This window comes from Rhincodon typus, chromosome 6 (assembly GCF_021869965.1).
Source record: "Rhincodon typus isolate 14 chromosome 6, sRhiTyp1.1, whole genome shotgun sequence".
In the NCBI taxonomy this organism is placed as follows: Eukaryota; Metazoa; Chordata; class Chondrichthyes; order Orectolobiformes; family Rhincodontidae; genus Rhincodon; species Rhincodon typus.
Genome location: NC_063337.1, coordinates 64,513,730 through 64,531,411, shown reverse-complemented (window position 1 = coordinate 64,531,411; position 17,682 = coordinate 64,513,730). Strand labels below are relative to the sequence as shown.

The 17,682-nt window shown below is 44.5% G+C and overlaps 1 protein-coding gene across 8 annotated transcripts in view; it reads left to right on the top strand.

Annotated features, from left to right (window-relative positions):
• Nucleotides 1-17,682, top strand: part of cfap410 (cilia and flagella associated protein 410) — a 57,218-nt gene that overhangs the window by 32,705 nt on the left and 6,831 nt on the right. For all 8 annotated transcript variants that reach the window (XM_048597689.1, XM_048597686.1, XM_048597693.1 and 5 more), the window contains one exon: nucleotides 3,752-3,981. In XM_048597689.1, coding sequence (XP_048453646.1) covers nucleotides 3,752-3,981 — 230 coding nt within the window. The remainder of the gene's footprint in view (nucleotides 1-3,751; nucleotides 3,982-17,682) is intronic.

Below are 17,682 nucleotides of genomic sequence, written 5' to 3'. Positions count from 1 at the left end.
CCCTTTACCTGCAAACAGCCTCCCCCAGTCAACTTCTGAAAGTTCCCATGTAATGCCATCAACATTCGCCTTGCCCCATTTGAGAACTTGAAACTTTAACTTTTGCCTTTCCATAACTATTTTAAAACTAATAGAATTATGATCACTGGTCCCAAGTGCTCTCCATTAGCACCTCAGTCACTTGCCCTGCCTTATTTCCCAAAAGGAGGTCAGGTTTTGATCCTTCTCTAATGAAGCCATTGATTGTGATAGTTTTCCCGAACACACACAACAAATTCCTTCCCCAATTGATTGATTTTATTGTCACTGCACCTAAGAACAGCGAAAAGCTTTGTTTCTGAGCAGTACAGACTGATCATAGTAAGCAAGGACATGTAGATTGTAGGGTGTGTTTTTTTTTTAAAAAAAAGCTTGCACAGAGGCATACGGGTTACATTGCAAAGGGTGTGCACTGGGCAAGATCAGCATTAGCAGGATCAGCATTATTTGAAGTTGGAGAGTCCATTCATCAGTCTAATAATGGCAAGGAAGAAGCTATCAATGAAACTGCTGGTGTGTGTGTTCAAGCTTCTGTATCTTCTGCCTGACAAAAGAGGTTGTAGGAGAGCATTTCTGGGGTGCGGTGGGTCTTTGATGTTGGCAGCCTGTCTGCGGCAATGAGTCATGTAAATGGAGTCCATGAATAGTAGGTTGGCTTCTGTGATGGGCTGAGCTGTGCACACAACCTTCTGTAGTTTCTTACAGACCTGGGCAGAGCAGTTGCCATACCAGGCTGTTATGCACCCAGACAGTGTGCTTTTACTGGTGCATCTGTAAAAGTTGGTGAGGGGCCTTGTGGACGTGCCAAATTTCCTGAGCCGCGTGAGGAAGAAGAGGCATTGTTGTGCCGCCTTGATCGTCACATCTACATGGGAAGTCCAGGACAGGTCGTCGGTTATCATTGATGTAGATGGGGGTGTGTTCTCTTCGTTTATTTCTGAAGTCAGTGATCAGTCCTTTAGTTTTGCTGATGTTGAGAGAGAGAGGTTGTTCTCATTGCGCCATGCCACTAAGCCCTCGATCTCCTTTCTGTTTTCTGACTTGTCGTTGTTTGATATCCATCCTAGTACAGTGGCATCATCAGCAAACTTTAGATGGCATTTGTTTGGAATTGGGAACACATTCATGGGTGTACAAAGAGTACAGCAGGGGGCTGAGAACATATCCTTTGGTGGGGGGCTTCAGTGTGGTGTTATCGTGGAGGAGGTGCAGTTGAGTGTCTTCACTGATTGTGGTCTGTGGGTCAGAAAGCTGAGGACCCAGTTACAGAGGGCAGAGCCAGGACCTAGGTCGGAGTTTTGACATCAGTCTGGAGGGGATAGTGGTGTTGAAGGCAGAGCTGTAGTTGATGAGCAAGAGTCTGACCTAGGTGTCCTTGTTGTCCAGATGTTCCAGGGCTAGGGAAACGGCGCCTGCTATGGACCTGTTACATTCTTGCAGACCTTATAGACCTGTATATTCTTACAGAGGATTGAGGCAGGCTGGAAGACTAGAGTTTGTGGGCCATGACCCAGCCGCTCAAAGCACTTCATGATTATGGAGGTCAATGTCACTGGGTGGTAGTCATTAAAGCACGGTTGCATGTGCTTTCTTAAATACTTGGCTGCTGGTGGTCTTCTTGAAGCAGGTGGGGACTTTAGTCTTGTCAGAGGGAGAGGAAGATGTTGGTGAATACTCCGCCACTTGGTCTGCACAGGATCTAAGTGCTTGACCGGGGACTCCATCCGGCCCGTCGCTTTCCTTGGGTTGACTCTCCGGAAGACCGATCTGACTTCTGCAGTGGTGACAATGGGCACAGGTGCGTCTGGGGTTATGGGGGCAGGTGATGCTGTGCCACTGGCATTCTGTTCGAACTGATCATAGAAAGCGTCGAGTGCATCAGGGACCAATTTGTCTTTGTCCACTATCTTGCTCTGCTTTATTTTGTATCCCATAATGTTGTTTAGGCCTCACCACAGATGACGGGAGTCTGTATGGTTGGTTTCGGCCTCTAACTTGGTCTGGTACTGCCTCTTGGCTTTTCAGAGATCATATCTGGATTTTCTGTATGGGTTTGGATCATCCAACTTGAATGCTGCATATCTGGTCTTCAGTAGGGAGTGGATTTCCCAGTTCATCCAAGGTTTCCAGTTGCGGAACACCTGGATTGACTTCTTTGGTACACAATCCTCCACACTTTTTTGTTAATGAAGTCTGTGACAGTGGTGGCATAGGTTTTCCGCTGAGCACTTGAATACTATCCAGTCCACCGAGTCCAAGCAGTCTGAGAGACAATTTTCCGTTGTCTTGGACCAGCATTGTACTACTTTTTGTGAAGGATCCTCCTGATTTTTTTTTTCTCCTTCTTAAATCTGATTTTCCAAAGTGTGGGTGTACGATGGAGTGGTAGGCATCTTTGCTGGTTGTGTAGCAGTGGTCCAGGATGTGCACTCCTCTAGTGGAGCAGGAGATGTGTTGGTGGTACTTTGGCAGCACCCTCCTCAGGATGGTTTGGTTGAAGTCACTGGCCATGATGAATAAGGCCCATCCAAGTCCTTAAAACTATGGCAGTCTCGGTCTATTTTTGGAAGTTAAAATCCCCTATATTACGACCCTATTATTCTTACAGCTATCTGCAATCTTCCTACATGTTTTTCCCTCACTTTTCCACTGACAATTGGGGTGGCCTATACTACAATCCCATCAAAGTGAACACTCCCTCCTTATTTCTTAGTTCCACCCACACAGCCTCACTGGGCAATTCCCCAGGAATATCCTAAATACTGCTGTGATGTTTTTCCTAGTAAGAAAGGCCACGGCCACTCCCACTCCTCTCTTGCTCCCCTTCTATCCTTCCTATAGGATCTGTGTCAGAACACTGAACTGCTAGTCTTGTTCATCTGCCTTACCGGTCAGGCCACTCGCATTGCAATAAATGCAGTTTAATTCATCAGTCTTTCTTCGCTCCTTGCTGTGCTCTTGCCTGCCTTGTCTATTTAACTTGCTCTCTTGAACATCTAGACTAGCCTCAGCCTTCTCTTTTGTCTCACTACTGTTTAGAGTCCCACCACCCTGCCAGACTAGTTTAAACCCTCTCAAGTAGTTCTAGCAAATCTCCCCCTGGATATTCATCCTCCACATCACAACATTTTAGAAGTATTTAGATAAACATTGAAATGTGATAGCATAAAAAGCTAAGGGCCAAGTACTGGAAAATGGGATTAGAATAGATTCTTAATGACTGGTGTGGGCGAAAAGGCCCTTTTCCATACCTTAAAACTCTGTGAGATTCCATGACTTTTTGGTCACTGAAGGAGTGATCATGGCATGGTTCATATCAGTCTGCTTCCCCACTGCTCCTCAAAGGGAAAAGTGAATATGAAGATATGTGAAGGAGAATAAGTTAGTTTCTCTGTATGAGATTACAGCTGGAGTACAGGAGAGTAGGAAATCAACCAAAGTTTCAGGCATGGATCACAGATTCAGACAGAATCATTGTCAAGGCAAACAGAAATGGGTTTGACCAAGAGGATCTGCACAGTTGTGTAATGGCTGCTTACTGTTGGGGTTCATGCAGAAGAACAGATGCCTTGGTTGAAGTGCCTTAGAGCTACTGAAACTGTCATGGAACCTGCCTCTATGCAAGCTCATGGAGTTGTTTTTCTTACTAGGTTTTCTCTGTGGGTTTTCTTATTTAAGCACTCAGAAATTTGTTGTTTCTTTTTCTGCACAGTGTGAACAACATCTCCTCTTTAGTGGATTTCCAATACTGTCAGAATATTAGCGAGCTTTACCTCCGGAAGAACAATATTCAAAACCTGGCAGAGATCTGCTACCTGAAGGGACTGCACCGCCTCAGGGTGCTGTGGTTATCGGAAAATCCTTGTTGTGGGGCAGACCCCCACAGGTACAGAATGACTGTCCTACGGAACCTGCCACAGCTACAGAAACTGGATAACCAAGGTATAGAAGAATTCCGTTCCTGCCCCATGATTTGGAGATATTTAGAGTTGTTGAGTCAGAGATCTACAGCACATCCCGTTGTGTACACGCTGGACAAAAACAACTATTTGACTACTTTGGTCCCATTTTCCAGTACTTTGCCCATAGCCTTGCATACGTTGGCATCTAAATACTTCAGTGTTCTGAGGGTTTCTGCCTGTACTGCACTTGTTTCAGATTCCCATCACCCTCTGGCTGAAAAAGTTTTTTTTTTCTGCACATCTCTTCTAACCATTCTGCCCCTTACCTTTAAATTTATGCCCTGTAGTCACTGATCCCTCCATCAAGGAGAAAAGCTTTTTCCTGTTTACCCTATCTATGCCCCTAATAATTTTTAAACGTGTCAATTATGTCCCCTCTCAATCTTCTCTGCTCTAAGAAAAACAACTCCAGTCTGTCCAATCTGTCTTCATATATGAAATCCGTGTTCGTTTGCAGGACCCAGGCATTACGTTCAGGAAAGGGGACTGGCATTACTGTCTCCTGAGTCACTGCAGTGTATGTTAAGACAGAAGTTATCAAAGCATTTCAAGGAGTCTCCTTGTATGCGACTCCACGCTGTACTGATAAAACTATTTAAAATTTACAGCAAGTTAAACACTATATATTTGTTTAATCATTGAATAATTTCCACAGCATGCGACAAATGGTCCAACCAATATAAAGGTAAATTTGCCATAGTCTTACCAAACCATAGGACTCCTGTCTCATTAGAGACAGAGAGACACAACTGGTGGTCGTTTATCATGAACATCACCATGCTTCTGGTGAGGGGAGAGGTTAAGAACGAGACTCCTCCATGATAATCTGAGCTAGTGCAGGAATTGAACCAACACAGTTGGCATCACTGTATCACAAACCAGTAGTCAAGTTAACTGACCCCCAACCGATATATTGAATTGGCTAAATGTTATTCACCCTGTCAAAACCCTGGGACTACCAGTCATCTTGCTAATGAGGGAGCTGCCATATAGTCTGGTAGGATGATGGCAACTTTATCAGAAGACTATAATAGATAGGAAGAGGAATGGGTCATTACATTCCTTGAGTCTGCTCTACCATTCAAGAGGATCATGGCTGATCCACATTGTGTTTTCCCCGTAATCCTTGATTCCCCTAATGATCAAGAATCTATCTATTTCAGCCTTGCATATACACAAGGACTATGCCCCCATATCTCTATGTGGCAAGGAGTTCCAAAGATACTACTCCAAGAGAAGAAATTCCTGCTCATCTCAGTCTTAAATTGGCAGCCCTTTATTAGAACATAGAACTATACAGCACAGGAACAGGCTCTTCAGCCCACGATGTTGTACTGAACACGACGCCAAATGAAACTAATACCTTCTGCGTGCCATTGATCCATATCCCTCCATTCCTTGCTATTAATGTGCTTATCTAAAAGTTCCTTAAATGCCCCTATTGTATCTGCCTCCACCACCACCCCTAGCAGTGCACTCCAGACTCCTGTCATCGTGTCAAGCCTCTTATGAGTCCTATACGTTTCATGATATTACCTCTCATTCTTTTAAACTCCAGTGAGTAGAGTCCCAACCTGTTTAGTCTTTGTTTGAAAGACAATCCCTATATATGAGGAATCATCCCAGTGAATCTTGTCTGAACTGCCTCCAATGAAATTATACCTTCCACAAATAAGGGGACAAAAACTGCTTACAATTCTCCAGGGTGGTCTCACCAGCACTTTTTACAGTTGCAGTAAAACCTCCCTACTCTTACATTCCAACCACTGCGAAATAAGGGCCAATATTCCATTTGCCTTCTTGATTATCTGTTGTACCCATACGCTGACTTTTGTGTTTCATGCACAACTCCCCCCAAGTCCTTCTGTGTTGCAGCTTACTGCAGTTTTTCTCCATATAGTATTCTGATTTTTCTTTTTTGTTTGTTCTCCCTTCCAAAATAAACAACTCATTTTATCTTTTTATAACCCGGATCACTCAGTTGGTAGAGCACGGGATTCATAATCCAATGTTGTGTGTTAATGTTGAGTACTCTTTGTACGGGCATTTGGGAGAAGGCACATCCAGAATGAAGTACATCCCATGTGAGTTTGTGTCACTGGAAATTTAGTGCATTGTGGGAATTCAGCACACAGGTTTATTTCTGTTCATAGTTTGTAAGATCCTTTTCAAGGTCTATTGTTTGTAAGGTTATATTCTTCAGCTTCAACTGAGCTGAGCGAAGGGAGTCCTAACTTAATAGCTGCAGCTTCATGAGTCTGTTATTTGGAAAAACAAACGAAAACAGTGATATTACCATGAAAGTGGTGTGTTAGTTAGTTGGTGAATTTTTAAAAAAGTATTTCTTTTTTGGAAGAACAAATTAACTGAGAAACAACAGGAATAAATGAAAATCAGGGCCAATATATGTAAGCAAAGTAGGGTAAGGGGAATACAGTTAGTGTAAGGAAAGTAAGTTAACAGTATTCTTACACAGGGTAATTATTAATTTTTTTTTAAGAAATGAGAGTTACTAAGGGGCTAATGCTCCTGTGCTGTGTGGCAAATCTTGGAAGCTTTAGTTGTCCCTGTTCACCCAGAGTGCAGAAACTATGTCCAGCTGCAACTACTGGCGAACTGCATGCAAATGCAAATGATTTCACTATCGAGCATCTGCAACACTGAATAAACATAGATAGTATGTTCAGTGAAGTGGTCATGCTACAGATGCAGACTGAACAGGTAAGAAGGATGGCCACCAGGCAGAGGAGTAGGCGGCAGTGTAGGAGTATCTTGCAGAAGTGGCACCATGGATGGGTCTGCTGCACAAGAGGAATGGAAAAAAGAATGGCAGGGCTATAGTGGTGGGAAATTCAGTTGTAAAGGGAACCAGCAGATATTACGGTGACTGCAAAAAGAGACTTCAGGATGATATGTTAGGGATTTCACTAAACAGCTGCAGGACATTATGAAGACGGAGGGCAAACAGACACAGATTGTGCTTAGAGATAGGAAGAACTGCCGATGCTGGAGTCTGAGATAACAGTGTGGAGCTGGAGGAACACAGCAAGCAGGCAGCATCAGAGGAGCAGGAAAGCTGATGTTTTGGGTCGGGACCTTTTGTCAGAAAAATGACTGTGCTTACATGTAGGTACCAACAACATCGGGTTAAAAAAACGATGTGGTCCTGAAAGCAGAATTTAGGGAACTAGGAAGTAGATTAGAGACCAGGATCTGAAAGACAATATTGGGTCCCCGTGTAACCAAGTACAGAAATAGGAGGTTAGTCCAGATGGATGAGTAGCTGGAGAGAGAGTGCAGGAGGGCAGACTTTAGATTTTTGGGATGTTGGGACCATTTTGGGGGTAGTGGAACCTAAAAAAGAGGATGGGTTGCATCTGACCCAAAATGGGACCAGCATCTTTCTGGGGAGGTTTGCAAGTGATGTCGGGAGGGATTTAAACTAATTTGGCAGGGGTGGGATCCAGAGACAATGTTCAGTAGGGAAGTGAATGTCCAAAATTAGAAGAGACAGTAAGTGAGACAGGAAGGCATAGACATTAAAGGCCAGTTAAGGCACAAACACGTTTGGCAAGGTTGGATGATATTTATTTTAATGCAAGGAGTCTGATGAACAAGGCACATGGGCTGAGGTTACAAATTAAAACATGGGGGTATGCTGTCATTGCTGTCACTGACACATGGTTGAGAGAGGGTAGGATTGGATCTCAGTATTCCGGGTTGGGTGGTGGTGGAAGCAGATATGATAAGGGCATTTGAGGGACTTTTTGATAAGCGCGTGAGCATGCGAGGAATGGAGGGATGTGGACCAAGGACCAGCAGAAGGGATTAGTTTCACTTGGCGTCATGTTTGGCACACATCGTGGGCCAAATGGCCCATTCCTGTGCAGTACAGTTCTATGTTCTATATAGGATCATCAGGTGAGATTGGGAAGAAGGTAAAAGAGAAGGAGGTGTTGCAGTTTTGATCAGGGAATCTATTACAGTAGTAAGGAAGGATGATATCTTAGAAGATTTCTCAAATGAAGCTATATGAGCTGACTTAGAAATCTAAAAGGAGCAATCGCAATGCAGTGAATGCACTATACACCCCCAAACAGAGAAACAGAAGAGCAGATATGTAGGAAAATTTCGGGAAACTGTAAATGTAATAGGGTAGTGATAGTTGGGGATTTTAACTTCCCCAACATTACCTGGGATAGTCATGGTGTGAAAGGTTTAGAGGGAACAGAATTTTTAATACATCCAGAGCAGCTTTTTAAGGCAGTATGTTGAAGGTCGTACAAAAGAGGACGAGGTTCTGGTTACCGTGGTGTAATGGTGAGCACGCTGGCTTCTGAACTCTGGCATCAGAGTTCAAATCTACGTGCAGTCTTCTTCCTGGTGAAGTGAGCGACGAGCATTGGAAAGTCTCGTTTTCGTCATTACAAAACCAAGACTTGAAGTGGGCTGATTTTTACAAATGCATGCTGTCTGCTTTGGGGGCGGCACGGTGGCTCAGTGGTTAGCATTGTTGCCTCACAGCGTCAAGGACCTGGGTTCGATTCCACCCTCGGGCGACTGTCTGTGTGGAGTTTGCACATTCTCCCCGTGTCTGCATGGGTTTCCTCTGGGTGCTCCGGTTTCCTCCCACAGACCAAAGATGTGCAGGTTAGGTGGATTGGCCATGCTAAATTGCCTGTAGTGTTCAGGGATGTGCAGCTTAAGTGGGTTATAGGGGAATGATTCTGGGTGGGATGCTCCAAGGGTCTGTTGGGCCAAAGGACCTGTTTCCATACTGTAGGGATTCTATGATGAGATCCCGAACTTAACCTTACAGTGTAGAGCATAGAACAGTACAGCACAGAAAGGGGCCCTTTGGCTCACGATGTTGTGCTGAACATGATGCCAAATGACACTAATCCCTTCTGTCTGCCCTTGCTCCCTACTCCTCCATTTCTTGTATATTCATCACCTAAACTGTCACCAGAAATGGAAATGGACAGGTCAAGAAAGGGGAAGGAAGTGCCTGAGATAGACCAAGTGAATTTGAGGGCAGAGTGGAAGTTGTTAGCCAAGTCGATGAACTGCTCCAGTTCAGCCTGGGTGCAGGATGCAGCGCCAATGCAGTCATCTATATAACGGTGGAAGAGTTGGTGAACAGTACCGGTGTACGTACTGAAGCCATTTCTGGCAACAGTTTACAGACCGACTTTTATTATAAACCTACAGATTCCCATGGCTACCTAAACTACACCTCCTCCCACTATGTATCCTGCAAAACTCCATTCTGTTTTTCCAATTCCTCTGTCTCCGTCGCATTTGCTCTGATGAGATGTTCCACTCCCAGGCATCCCGGATGTCCGCCTTTATCAAACAACGCTCTTTCTCCCAGTCTCTGTCATCCAGACAGCCCTCCACCACACCACCTTTGTTCCCTGCTTCACAGCTCTTAACCACCTCTTCTTCCCCCCCCCCCCCACCAAACATAATAAAGACAGGCGTTTACCCTTGTCTTCACTTTCCAACCCACCAGACTCCACATTCAACGTATCATCCTCAAACACTTCCTCCAACTCCAATTAGACCCCTCCATCGGAACACCTTCCACTCCCCACCCGTCTGCCTTCCGCAAGGACCATTCCCTTCGCCACTTCTTCGTTCGTGTCACACTCCCCACCAACCAGTCGAATCCACCCGGTACCTTCCCTTGTAACCGTAAAAGATACAATACCTGCCCATACGCTACCAATCTTGCCTCCATTCACAGCCCTAAACACTCCTATCAAGTGAGACAGATCTTTACCTGCATCTCCTCCGACCTAGTCTATTGCATCCAGTGCTCCCAATATGGCCTTCTCTACGTTGGTGAGACCAAACGTAGACTAGGTGACAGTTTTGCCAAGCATCTTCGCCTAGCCTGTAACCGTTAACCTGACCTCCTGGCCACCTCCCATTTCAAGTCCCTTCCCCACTCCTCCTCTGACGTGTCAGTCCTCCGCCTCCTCCAGTGTTGCAGCAACTCGGAACGCAAAATTGAAGAACAATGCCTTATCTTCCGCCTGGGCACCCTACAGCCTGGAGGACTCCAACACCCGAGTTCTCCAATTTCAAATAACCTTTCCAGCCCCACCTCCTCCCTTCCATTCCATCTTCTGACCCTCCCTTCCAGCTACCAACCCAGTCGTTACCTACTACTGGTGTCCACCTATCACCACCATTCCACTTCCAGCCCTCTTTCCTCCTTCCCACCCCACCTGCAGCTCCCCCTACCCCCACGTCCAGCCCTAAAGAAGGGGAATACCTGAAACGTTGACTGCTCCTTTCCTCCAGATGCTGCCTGGCTTGCTGTGTTCTTCTAGTCTCCAGTTTGTCCATGTTGGATTTCAGCATCTGCAATTTTTTTGTCTCTAATTATGTTTACTAGATCCTGTTTAATGATATTGAAATTGGCCTTCCCCAAATTTAGACATTGACTTCTGCACTTTACTTATCTCTTTCCATAATGACTTTGAAAATTACAGTCACTATACCAAAATTGCTTATCCACTGAAACTTCAACCTCTCGATTTGGTATTATTCCATAGGATTAGGTTTAGCTGTGTCCCATCTGGAACAGGACTGTCTGTGTATTGGCACCAAAAGTTCTCCTGTGTGCACTTTAAAAATTCCGCCCCATCTAATCCTTTCAAAGGAAGGTAATCCTAGTTAATTTTAGCAAAGTTGAAATCCCTTACAAATTTGTTTCTCTTGCACCTTCGTGATTTGCCTACATATCTGCTCCTTTATCTCCTTCTGACTGTTGGGGAGCCTGTGGTGTAATCCCAGTGAAGTAATCACCCCATTTTTATTTCTAAGCTCTGTCTAGATGGTAGGCCTCCCTTCTAGAATATCCTCCCTCATTACTATGGTGGTGGTTTTCATTTGCAATATTAAAATGCCCCACATCTCTTCTATCCCTGCCTATCATACCAGAAACTTCTATACCGTAGAATGTTAAGTCGCCAGTCCTATCCTTCCTCAATCATGTCTGTGATTGGAACAATATCATATTCCCATTTGCTGAGCAGTGCTCCAACTTCATCCATTTTATGAGTCAAACTCCGTGCATTAAAATAGATACAGTTTAATTTTCTGGACTGCCTTTGTGCCTTATTCTGTCCATGTTTTCTCCACATCTTGGACTGTGCAAGCATTCCTTCTATATCTGATTGGACCTTGTTCCTAATTTGCATCTACGTATCTGTGCCCCATCCTCTGCTAAATTAGTTTAAAAGCTCCCCAACAAGGTTAGTGGACCAATTCTGGTTCAGCAGATGCAATAGACCACACTGGTGGATGTGCAGGTGAACCTCTGTCTGATGTGAAAGAGTTTTTTGGTTCCTTGGATGGAGGTGAGAGGGAAGCTCCCATCTTGGGAGCAGACGATTGAAATCTATTTCAAGCCCACCGACACCCACAGCTACCTAGACTACACCTCCTGTCACCCACCTTCCTACAAGAATGCGATCCCCTACTCCCAATTCCTCCACCTCCACCTCCACCGCGTCTGCTCCCAAGATGGGGCGTTCCACTCCCGAACATCCCAGATGTCCTCTTATTTCAAGGACCACAACATCCCCCCCTGCCTTCAGTGGTTGAAAATGCTTTCGACCACATCTCTTGCATTTTCCGCACCTTTGCCCTCATGTCCCCTCCCCACAACAAAAACAAAGACAGAATCCCCCTTGTCCTCATGTATCACCCAACTAACTTCTGGGTTCAACGTATTATTCTCTGCCATTTCCATCACCTGCAATCTGACCCCATAACCAAAGATATATTTCCCTCCCCACCCTTCTCTGCCTTCCGGGGGGACCGCTTTCTCCATGACTCCCTTGTCCGCTCCACACTCCCCACTAGCCCCACCACTCCCGGCACCTTTCCCTGCAACCGCAGGAAGTGCCATACCTGTCCCTACACCTCCCCCCCGCCCCTCACCTCCATTCAAGGAACCAAAAAAACCTTTCACATCAAACCGAGGTTCACCTGCACATACTTCAATGTGGTCTGTTGCATCCGCTGCTCCCGATGTGGCCTCCTCTACATCGGTGAGACCACGCGGAAGCTCAAAGACCATTTAAGAGCACCTGCATTCTGTTCGCGACAAACAACATCATCTTCCAGTTGCGAACCATTTCAACTCCCCCTCCCACTTCCTGGGCGATGTGTCCATCCTGGGCCTCCTCCAGTGTCACAATGATGCCACCCGGAAACTGGTGGAACAGCACCTCATATTCCATCTTAGGAGCCTACAACTCAATGGTCTCAATGTGGACATACCATTTTCAAAGTCTCCCCACTCCAGCCTCATCCCATGACCAACCCTCCCACTCATCCCCGCCTCCTTGACCTGACACAACGTGTCCATCTTCTCTCCTACCTATCCCCTCCTCCCACCTCACTGACCAATACCCACTGCTGCTTATCTGCACTCACCTATCACCATCGCACCTACCTTCCCCAGCCCTACCCCTCCTCTCTCTCTTTATTTCAGAGCTCCTTTCCCCCTCCCCCATTTCTGAAGAAGGGTCCCGACCCGAAACGTCAACTTTCCTGCTGCATACTGTTATCTCTCTAGTTCAGTGTAACCTGTCTAGCTTGTATGTGCCCCAACTACTCCAAACGTTTTCCCTGTGATCCAAAAATCGAAAGCCCTTTCTCCTTAACTATCTCTTTTGGCCAGATAATATGTGTCTTTCTTCCTATTCCAATGCTCAAGAGCAAGTGGCAGTGAAGGTAGTCTGAAAATTACAACTTTAGTAGTCTTCCTCTTTAATCTGCACCCTAACACACTCAATACCTGTTGCAGAACTACATTTCTCTTTTCATTCATGCCGTTGGCACTGACATGTACTATGACTGCTGGCTGTCCTCCCTTTTCTGAATGCCCTACAGCTGCTCGAAGACATCCCTGACCCTAGCACAGGGAGGCAACATATACTATAAGTCTTGTTTGCTACTCCAGAACTGCATGTTGGTTCCCCTTACAATCAACTTTTTATCATCACTAATGCTGTCCCATTCTTTTTCCTCCCCTACTGTGCAGCAGAACCAAGTGTTGCCACAAACTTGCTGATGCCTAGTAACCCCCACTGTATCCAACACGATATATCTGTTTTGAGAGGGGAATAGTCACCGGGAACTCCTGCACTCCCTGCCTATGCTTACTAGTCTTCCACGTAGTCACCCTAAGCTTTTCTGCCTGTATAGCCCTTACTTGTTATGTGACCAGCATGCTTAGCGTGGTATCAATGACATCCTCAGCATCATGGATGTGCCATAGTGAGTCCATCGTAGCTCCAGGCGGTCAATAGGGAGCTATGGCAGGACATACTTCTTTATATGTGGTCACCATGGACACTGGGAGAGTCCCTGGTTTCCCATGTATTACAGGAGGAGCATTTCACGACGCTGAGTTTGCCTGCCACTGTGAATTTTATCAATGGCAAGCAATAAAGTAGAAACCAATTACTCAAGAAGATAGCAAGAACTGCAGATGCTGGAGTCCAAGGCAATACAGCATGGAGTTGGAAGAACACAATAGATCAGGCAGCACCCGAGGAGCAGAAAAGTTGACGTTTCAGGTTTACACCCTTCATCAGGACACAATTACTCAATCTTACTCACTAATCACCAAAATAAAATCTCGCGCTCGCGCTCTCGCTCTCATTCCTAATGAATTACAAACCAAAAAGTAAGGATTTCACACTGTCTCCCTTCTGGTACTACTCACTCAGTCCCTCAAGCTGTATCCGAAGCAGCCAGTCCTCTTGCTCAATATTTGAGGTGTCATGGATTTTGTTTAACCATCAGTCTGGTTACCAAATACAAAGGAAAAAGTACCAGGGACAAAATTTGAAATTGCTGGAAAAGCTCAGTAGGTCTGGCAGCATCTATAGAGAGAAATTAGAGTTAACATATCTGGTTCAGTGACCCTTCCTCAGTGTTACCAAATTGCTACACAGTCTTTACTACTACGACAATTTCTTCTGCAACAAATCACATTCCAGTTTTACTTTATATAATGTAACCACAATATATTCTCCACCAATCTCATTTAATGATACCTTAGCTCCCATTGAATTCTCTGCTGGGAATATCATCTTTCTCCAGCAAAAGTAATTGTGTTGCCCAGTATCTCTTGGTATGGTTATGAGTTTAGCTACCTCACCTGAAGAACAAAGGAGGCACCTTCTCTTTTGACAAAAATTGTACATTGATCTTATCTGCCTTGCTGGTTTCTTTATTAACGACAGAAATCACCTGTGGCCTTCTTACTATAGTTAGGCCTACAACATGATCCGTGGTGTTATCTTTTTGAGTTCACTTCTCTAATTCATTTTCATTAACTTTTGTAAGTCCCCTGAGTTTACCTCATAACTTCCAACATTCTGAATGTACATGACCCAACTTATTATAATAGAAGTTTAGAAATTAAACATTGATTTTTTTTTTAAGATTTATTTTTAGTTTAACTTATTATTTAGATATAGAAGTTGTTAAACATGTGCCCCCTGGTATTTAACATTTCTATCCTGGGAAAGACACTCCAATTACTCACCCTATCCATGCTTCTCATAATGGAGATCGCAACAGGTCGTGTACTGCGGGATAGTATCAGGAGCACTTTCATCAAAGGCGTCTTGGTTGAGGTGGTTCTCAAAGAGCTTTGTCCAGCAGGCGTAGATAAGCAACTCTGTTTTTTGGCTGTCGGTTAGGTAGGTTCCTGTGTACTCAGACCGTTGGTGGCTTTAATTATATTGAAGAAGCCATGCACAATGTGGTTGTTGATAAGTCCCTGACGGATCTGCGCTCTTTCTGTCACCATTTATTCTTTAGGTCACAATATCTTTGTTGTACCCCAGCCTTCAATTGCCTATAGGCTTGTTTCCTCTGGCTCAAGTTTTGGTGGAACTTCCAGGTGAGGAATAACATGTTCTAAGAGATCCTGGATTTCATGATTGTTTTCGCCAAACCAGTCTTGGTGTTTCCTGATCAAGAGGTTGAGCTCCTCTAAGCAGGTGCTGACTCTTAACAGCTTTTAGGGTGGATATGGTCCTGTGGGCACTCTGATAGATTGATTGTTGTCAGGTTTTCTGAGAAACGTTGCCTGAATAGGTTTCTTTTTTTCAGGGTCTTTGAGTCTTCTACAATGGAGTTATTTTTGGCTCTGCCGGTTTGGCGCCGGGTCGATGGAGGTGGTAACGCAGATTAGTCGATGGTTGATCCAGCATTTTTCAGCTCCCGTCATGGCATGAGTAATGGAAGCACTTTTGCAGTTCCTTGCTGGAAAGCTGATGTAATCTATTAAGTACCAGTGCTTGCATGTGACTCGACCCACAGCAATGTAATTGACTCTTTAAGTGCGCTCTAGGATGGGCTGGCAACACCCTTGTCCCGTGAATGAATTAAAAAAGGGAATAGTCCATTGAAGTTTGTTTTTCCTATGCCTTCCTTGCCAAACAGGTCTTTCCAAAGGTTTGCATGCCTCCTGACTCTGTCATTCAAGTCACTGAGGATAATCAACTTGTTTCCCTGGGGATACAGGATAGCATTATTTTGAGGCTCATATAGAATGCTTTTTTTGTCCTGTATGTTGTGCCTACGGCCAGGACAGACGCTGACAGCTGAAGTTCCTTTGGTTATTTCCGTTGTTGAAGGTGGTTTAAGAGTTTGTTTGGCTGTTTAAGGGTAGATGGCCAGTTTCTCTTTCCCATTGAAACTAAATTAATGAGTTAAATGAGTATAGTGATAGATAAAGAAGAGGTACTAAAAAGGCTGGCAGCATTCCAGGTAGAGATATCGCCAAACCTGGATGGGATGCATCCTAGATTGCTGAGAGAGATAAGGGATCAAATTATGCAGCTGTTGACAGAAATTTTCCAGGCCTGTCCTGAACACAGGATTAGTCCCGGGGACTGCAGAATTGCAAATGTAACATTGTTGTTTAAGAAGGGGGCAAAGGATAACCAAGGATGCTACAGACCTGTGAGCTTGAAATCAATAGTGGGGAAAGCTGCTGGAGGCCATAATACTGGAATAAGGTAAATATATACTTAAAGAAAAACAAGTTAATACTGGATAGTCAAACATGGCTTTTGTCAAGGGCTGGTCATGTCTGACAAATTTAGTTTGATCTCTTTGATGAGGTGACACAGGCAGTGGATGAGGGTAGGGCTGTGGTTGTTGTATTTTTGGACTTTCAAAAGGCATTTGATACAGTGCAACATGGCAGGCTGGTTAGCAAACTGTAAATGTTTGGGATAGGGGGTCCTTGGGAGCATAGATTAGAAGTTGACTAAGAGATAGGAAACTGAGGGTAGGTACAGATGGGCATTTCTCAGATTGGAGATGAGTTGAAAGTGGTGTACCCCAGGGATCGGTGTTGGGACCGTTGCTTGTTCCAATTTATATAAAAGATTTGGAGACGGGTGTTGAGGGCAAAATGTCTAAATTTGCAGATGATACTAAGCTAGGAAGAATAGTGAATTGTGAGAATGATCCTGAGTGACTTCAGAGGGACAGTGGCCAAATGGGCAGACACCTGGCAAATGAACTTCAATGCAGAGAAATGTAAGGTAATGCATTTTGATAGAAATATGGAGAGACAATGCAGGCTAAATGGTGCAATTTGGGGGAGGTATAGAAACAGAGGGACCTCAGGGTTCATATGTAGATAATATACTAAGTAAAGTCCTGACGAAGGGTTTCGGCCCAAAACATTTGAGTTTACTGCTCCTCTGATGCTGTCTGACCTGCTGTGCTTTTCCAGCCTCATACCTATAGACTCTGGCTTCCAGCATCTGAAGTCCTTATTGTCTCCTAATCGTGGAACATTTCTGTTTCATTCTAAATTTTGCTTTTGCAATTCCCATGGTGACCTGTACTGTGAAAAAACTGAACTTCCCAAATGGCCCCAATGGAAGAAACCAATTGAGAAGATATTAATTCTTCAAACAATTAAACTAAAACTAATTGACTAAAACTGAAAGTAACTGAGAAATTCTACTCAATCAAAGCCCTGAATTGCTCTTTAAATAGCTGCTACTAGTGTCTCTGATTTCTTGGGCCATGCTATTCATAAATGTAGTTCATAAATCTGGAGCTTGCGAAGCCTCAGGTTTCTTTATCTGTGCTGCGCAAATTTAAGCGTGCAGGTGCAGCAGGGAAAGAAGGCAAATGGTCTGTTGACCTTCATAGCAAGAGGATTTGAGTTCAGGAGCAGGAATGTCTTGCTCTAATTATTCAAGGCTGTGGTGAGACCACACCTGGAATGTTGTATGCAGTTTTGGTCTCCTTATCTGAGGAAGGATGGTCTTGCTATGGGGTTATACCAGACTGACTTCTGGGATGGCAGGACTGACATGAGGAGGGATTGAATCAGTTAGGATTATATTTTCTGGAGTTCAGAAGAATGGCGAGGTTCTTCTAGAAACCTATAACATTCTAACAAGACTAAACAGGATAGATGTACAAAGGATGTTCCCGAATGCTGATGAGACCAGCATGAAGCCAGTACGTAGATGGTTGACAAATGGCCTCCTGTTTGTGCTTATAACACGTGTGGTGGTTTCACTGTTGGTTGTGATCTGGTCTGAGATATTTGTGTATCTTTGTTAGCATAGGATCAGATACAGCTGTGATTCACTGATTGTCTTGA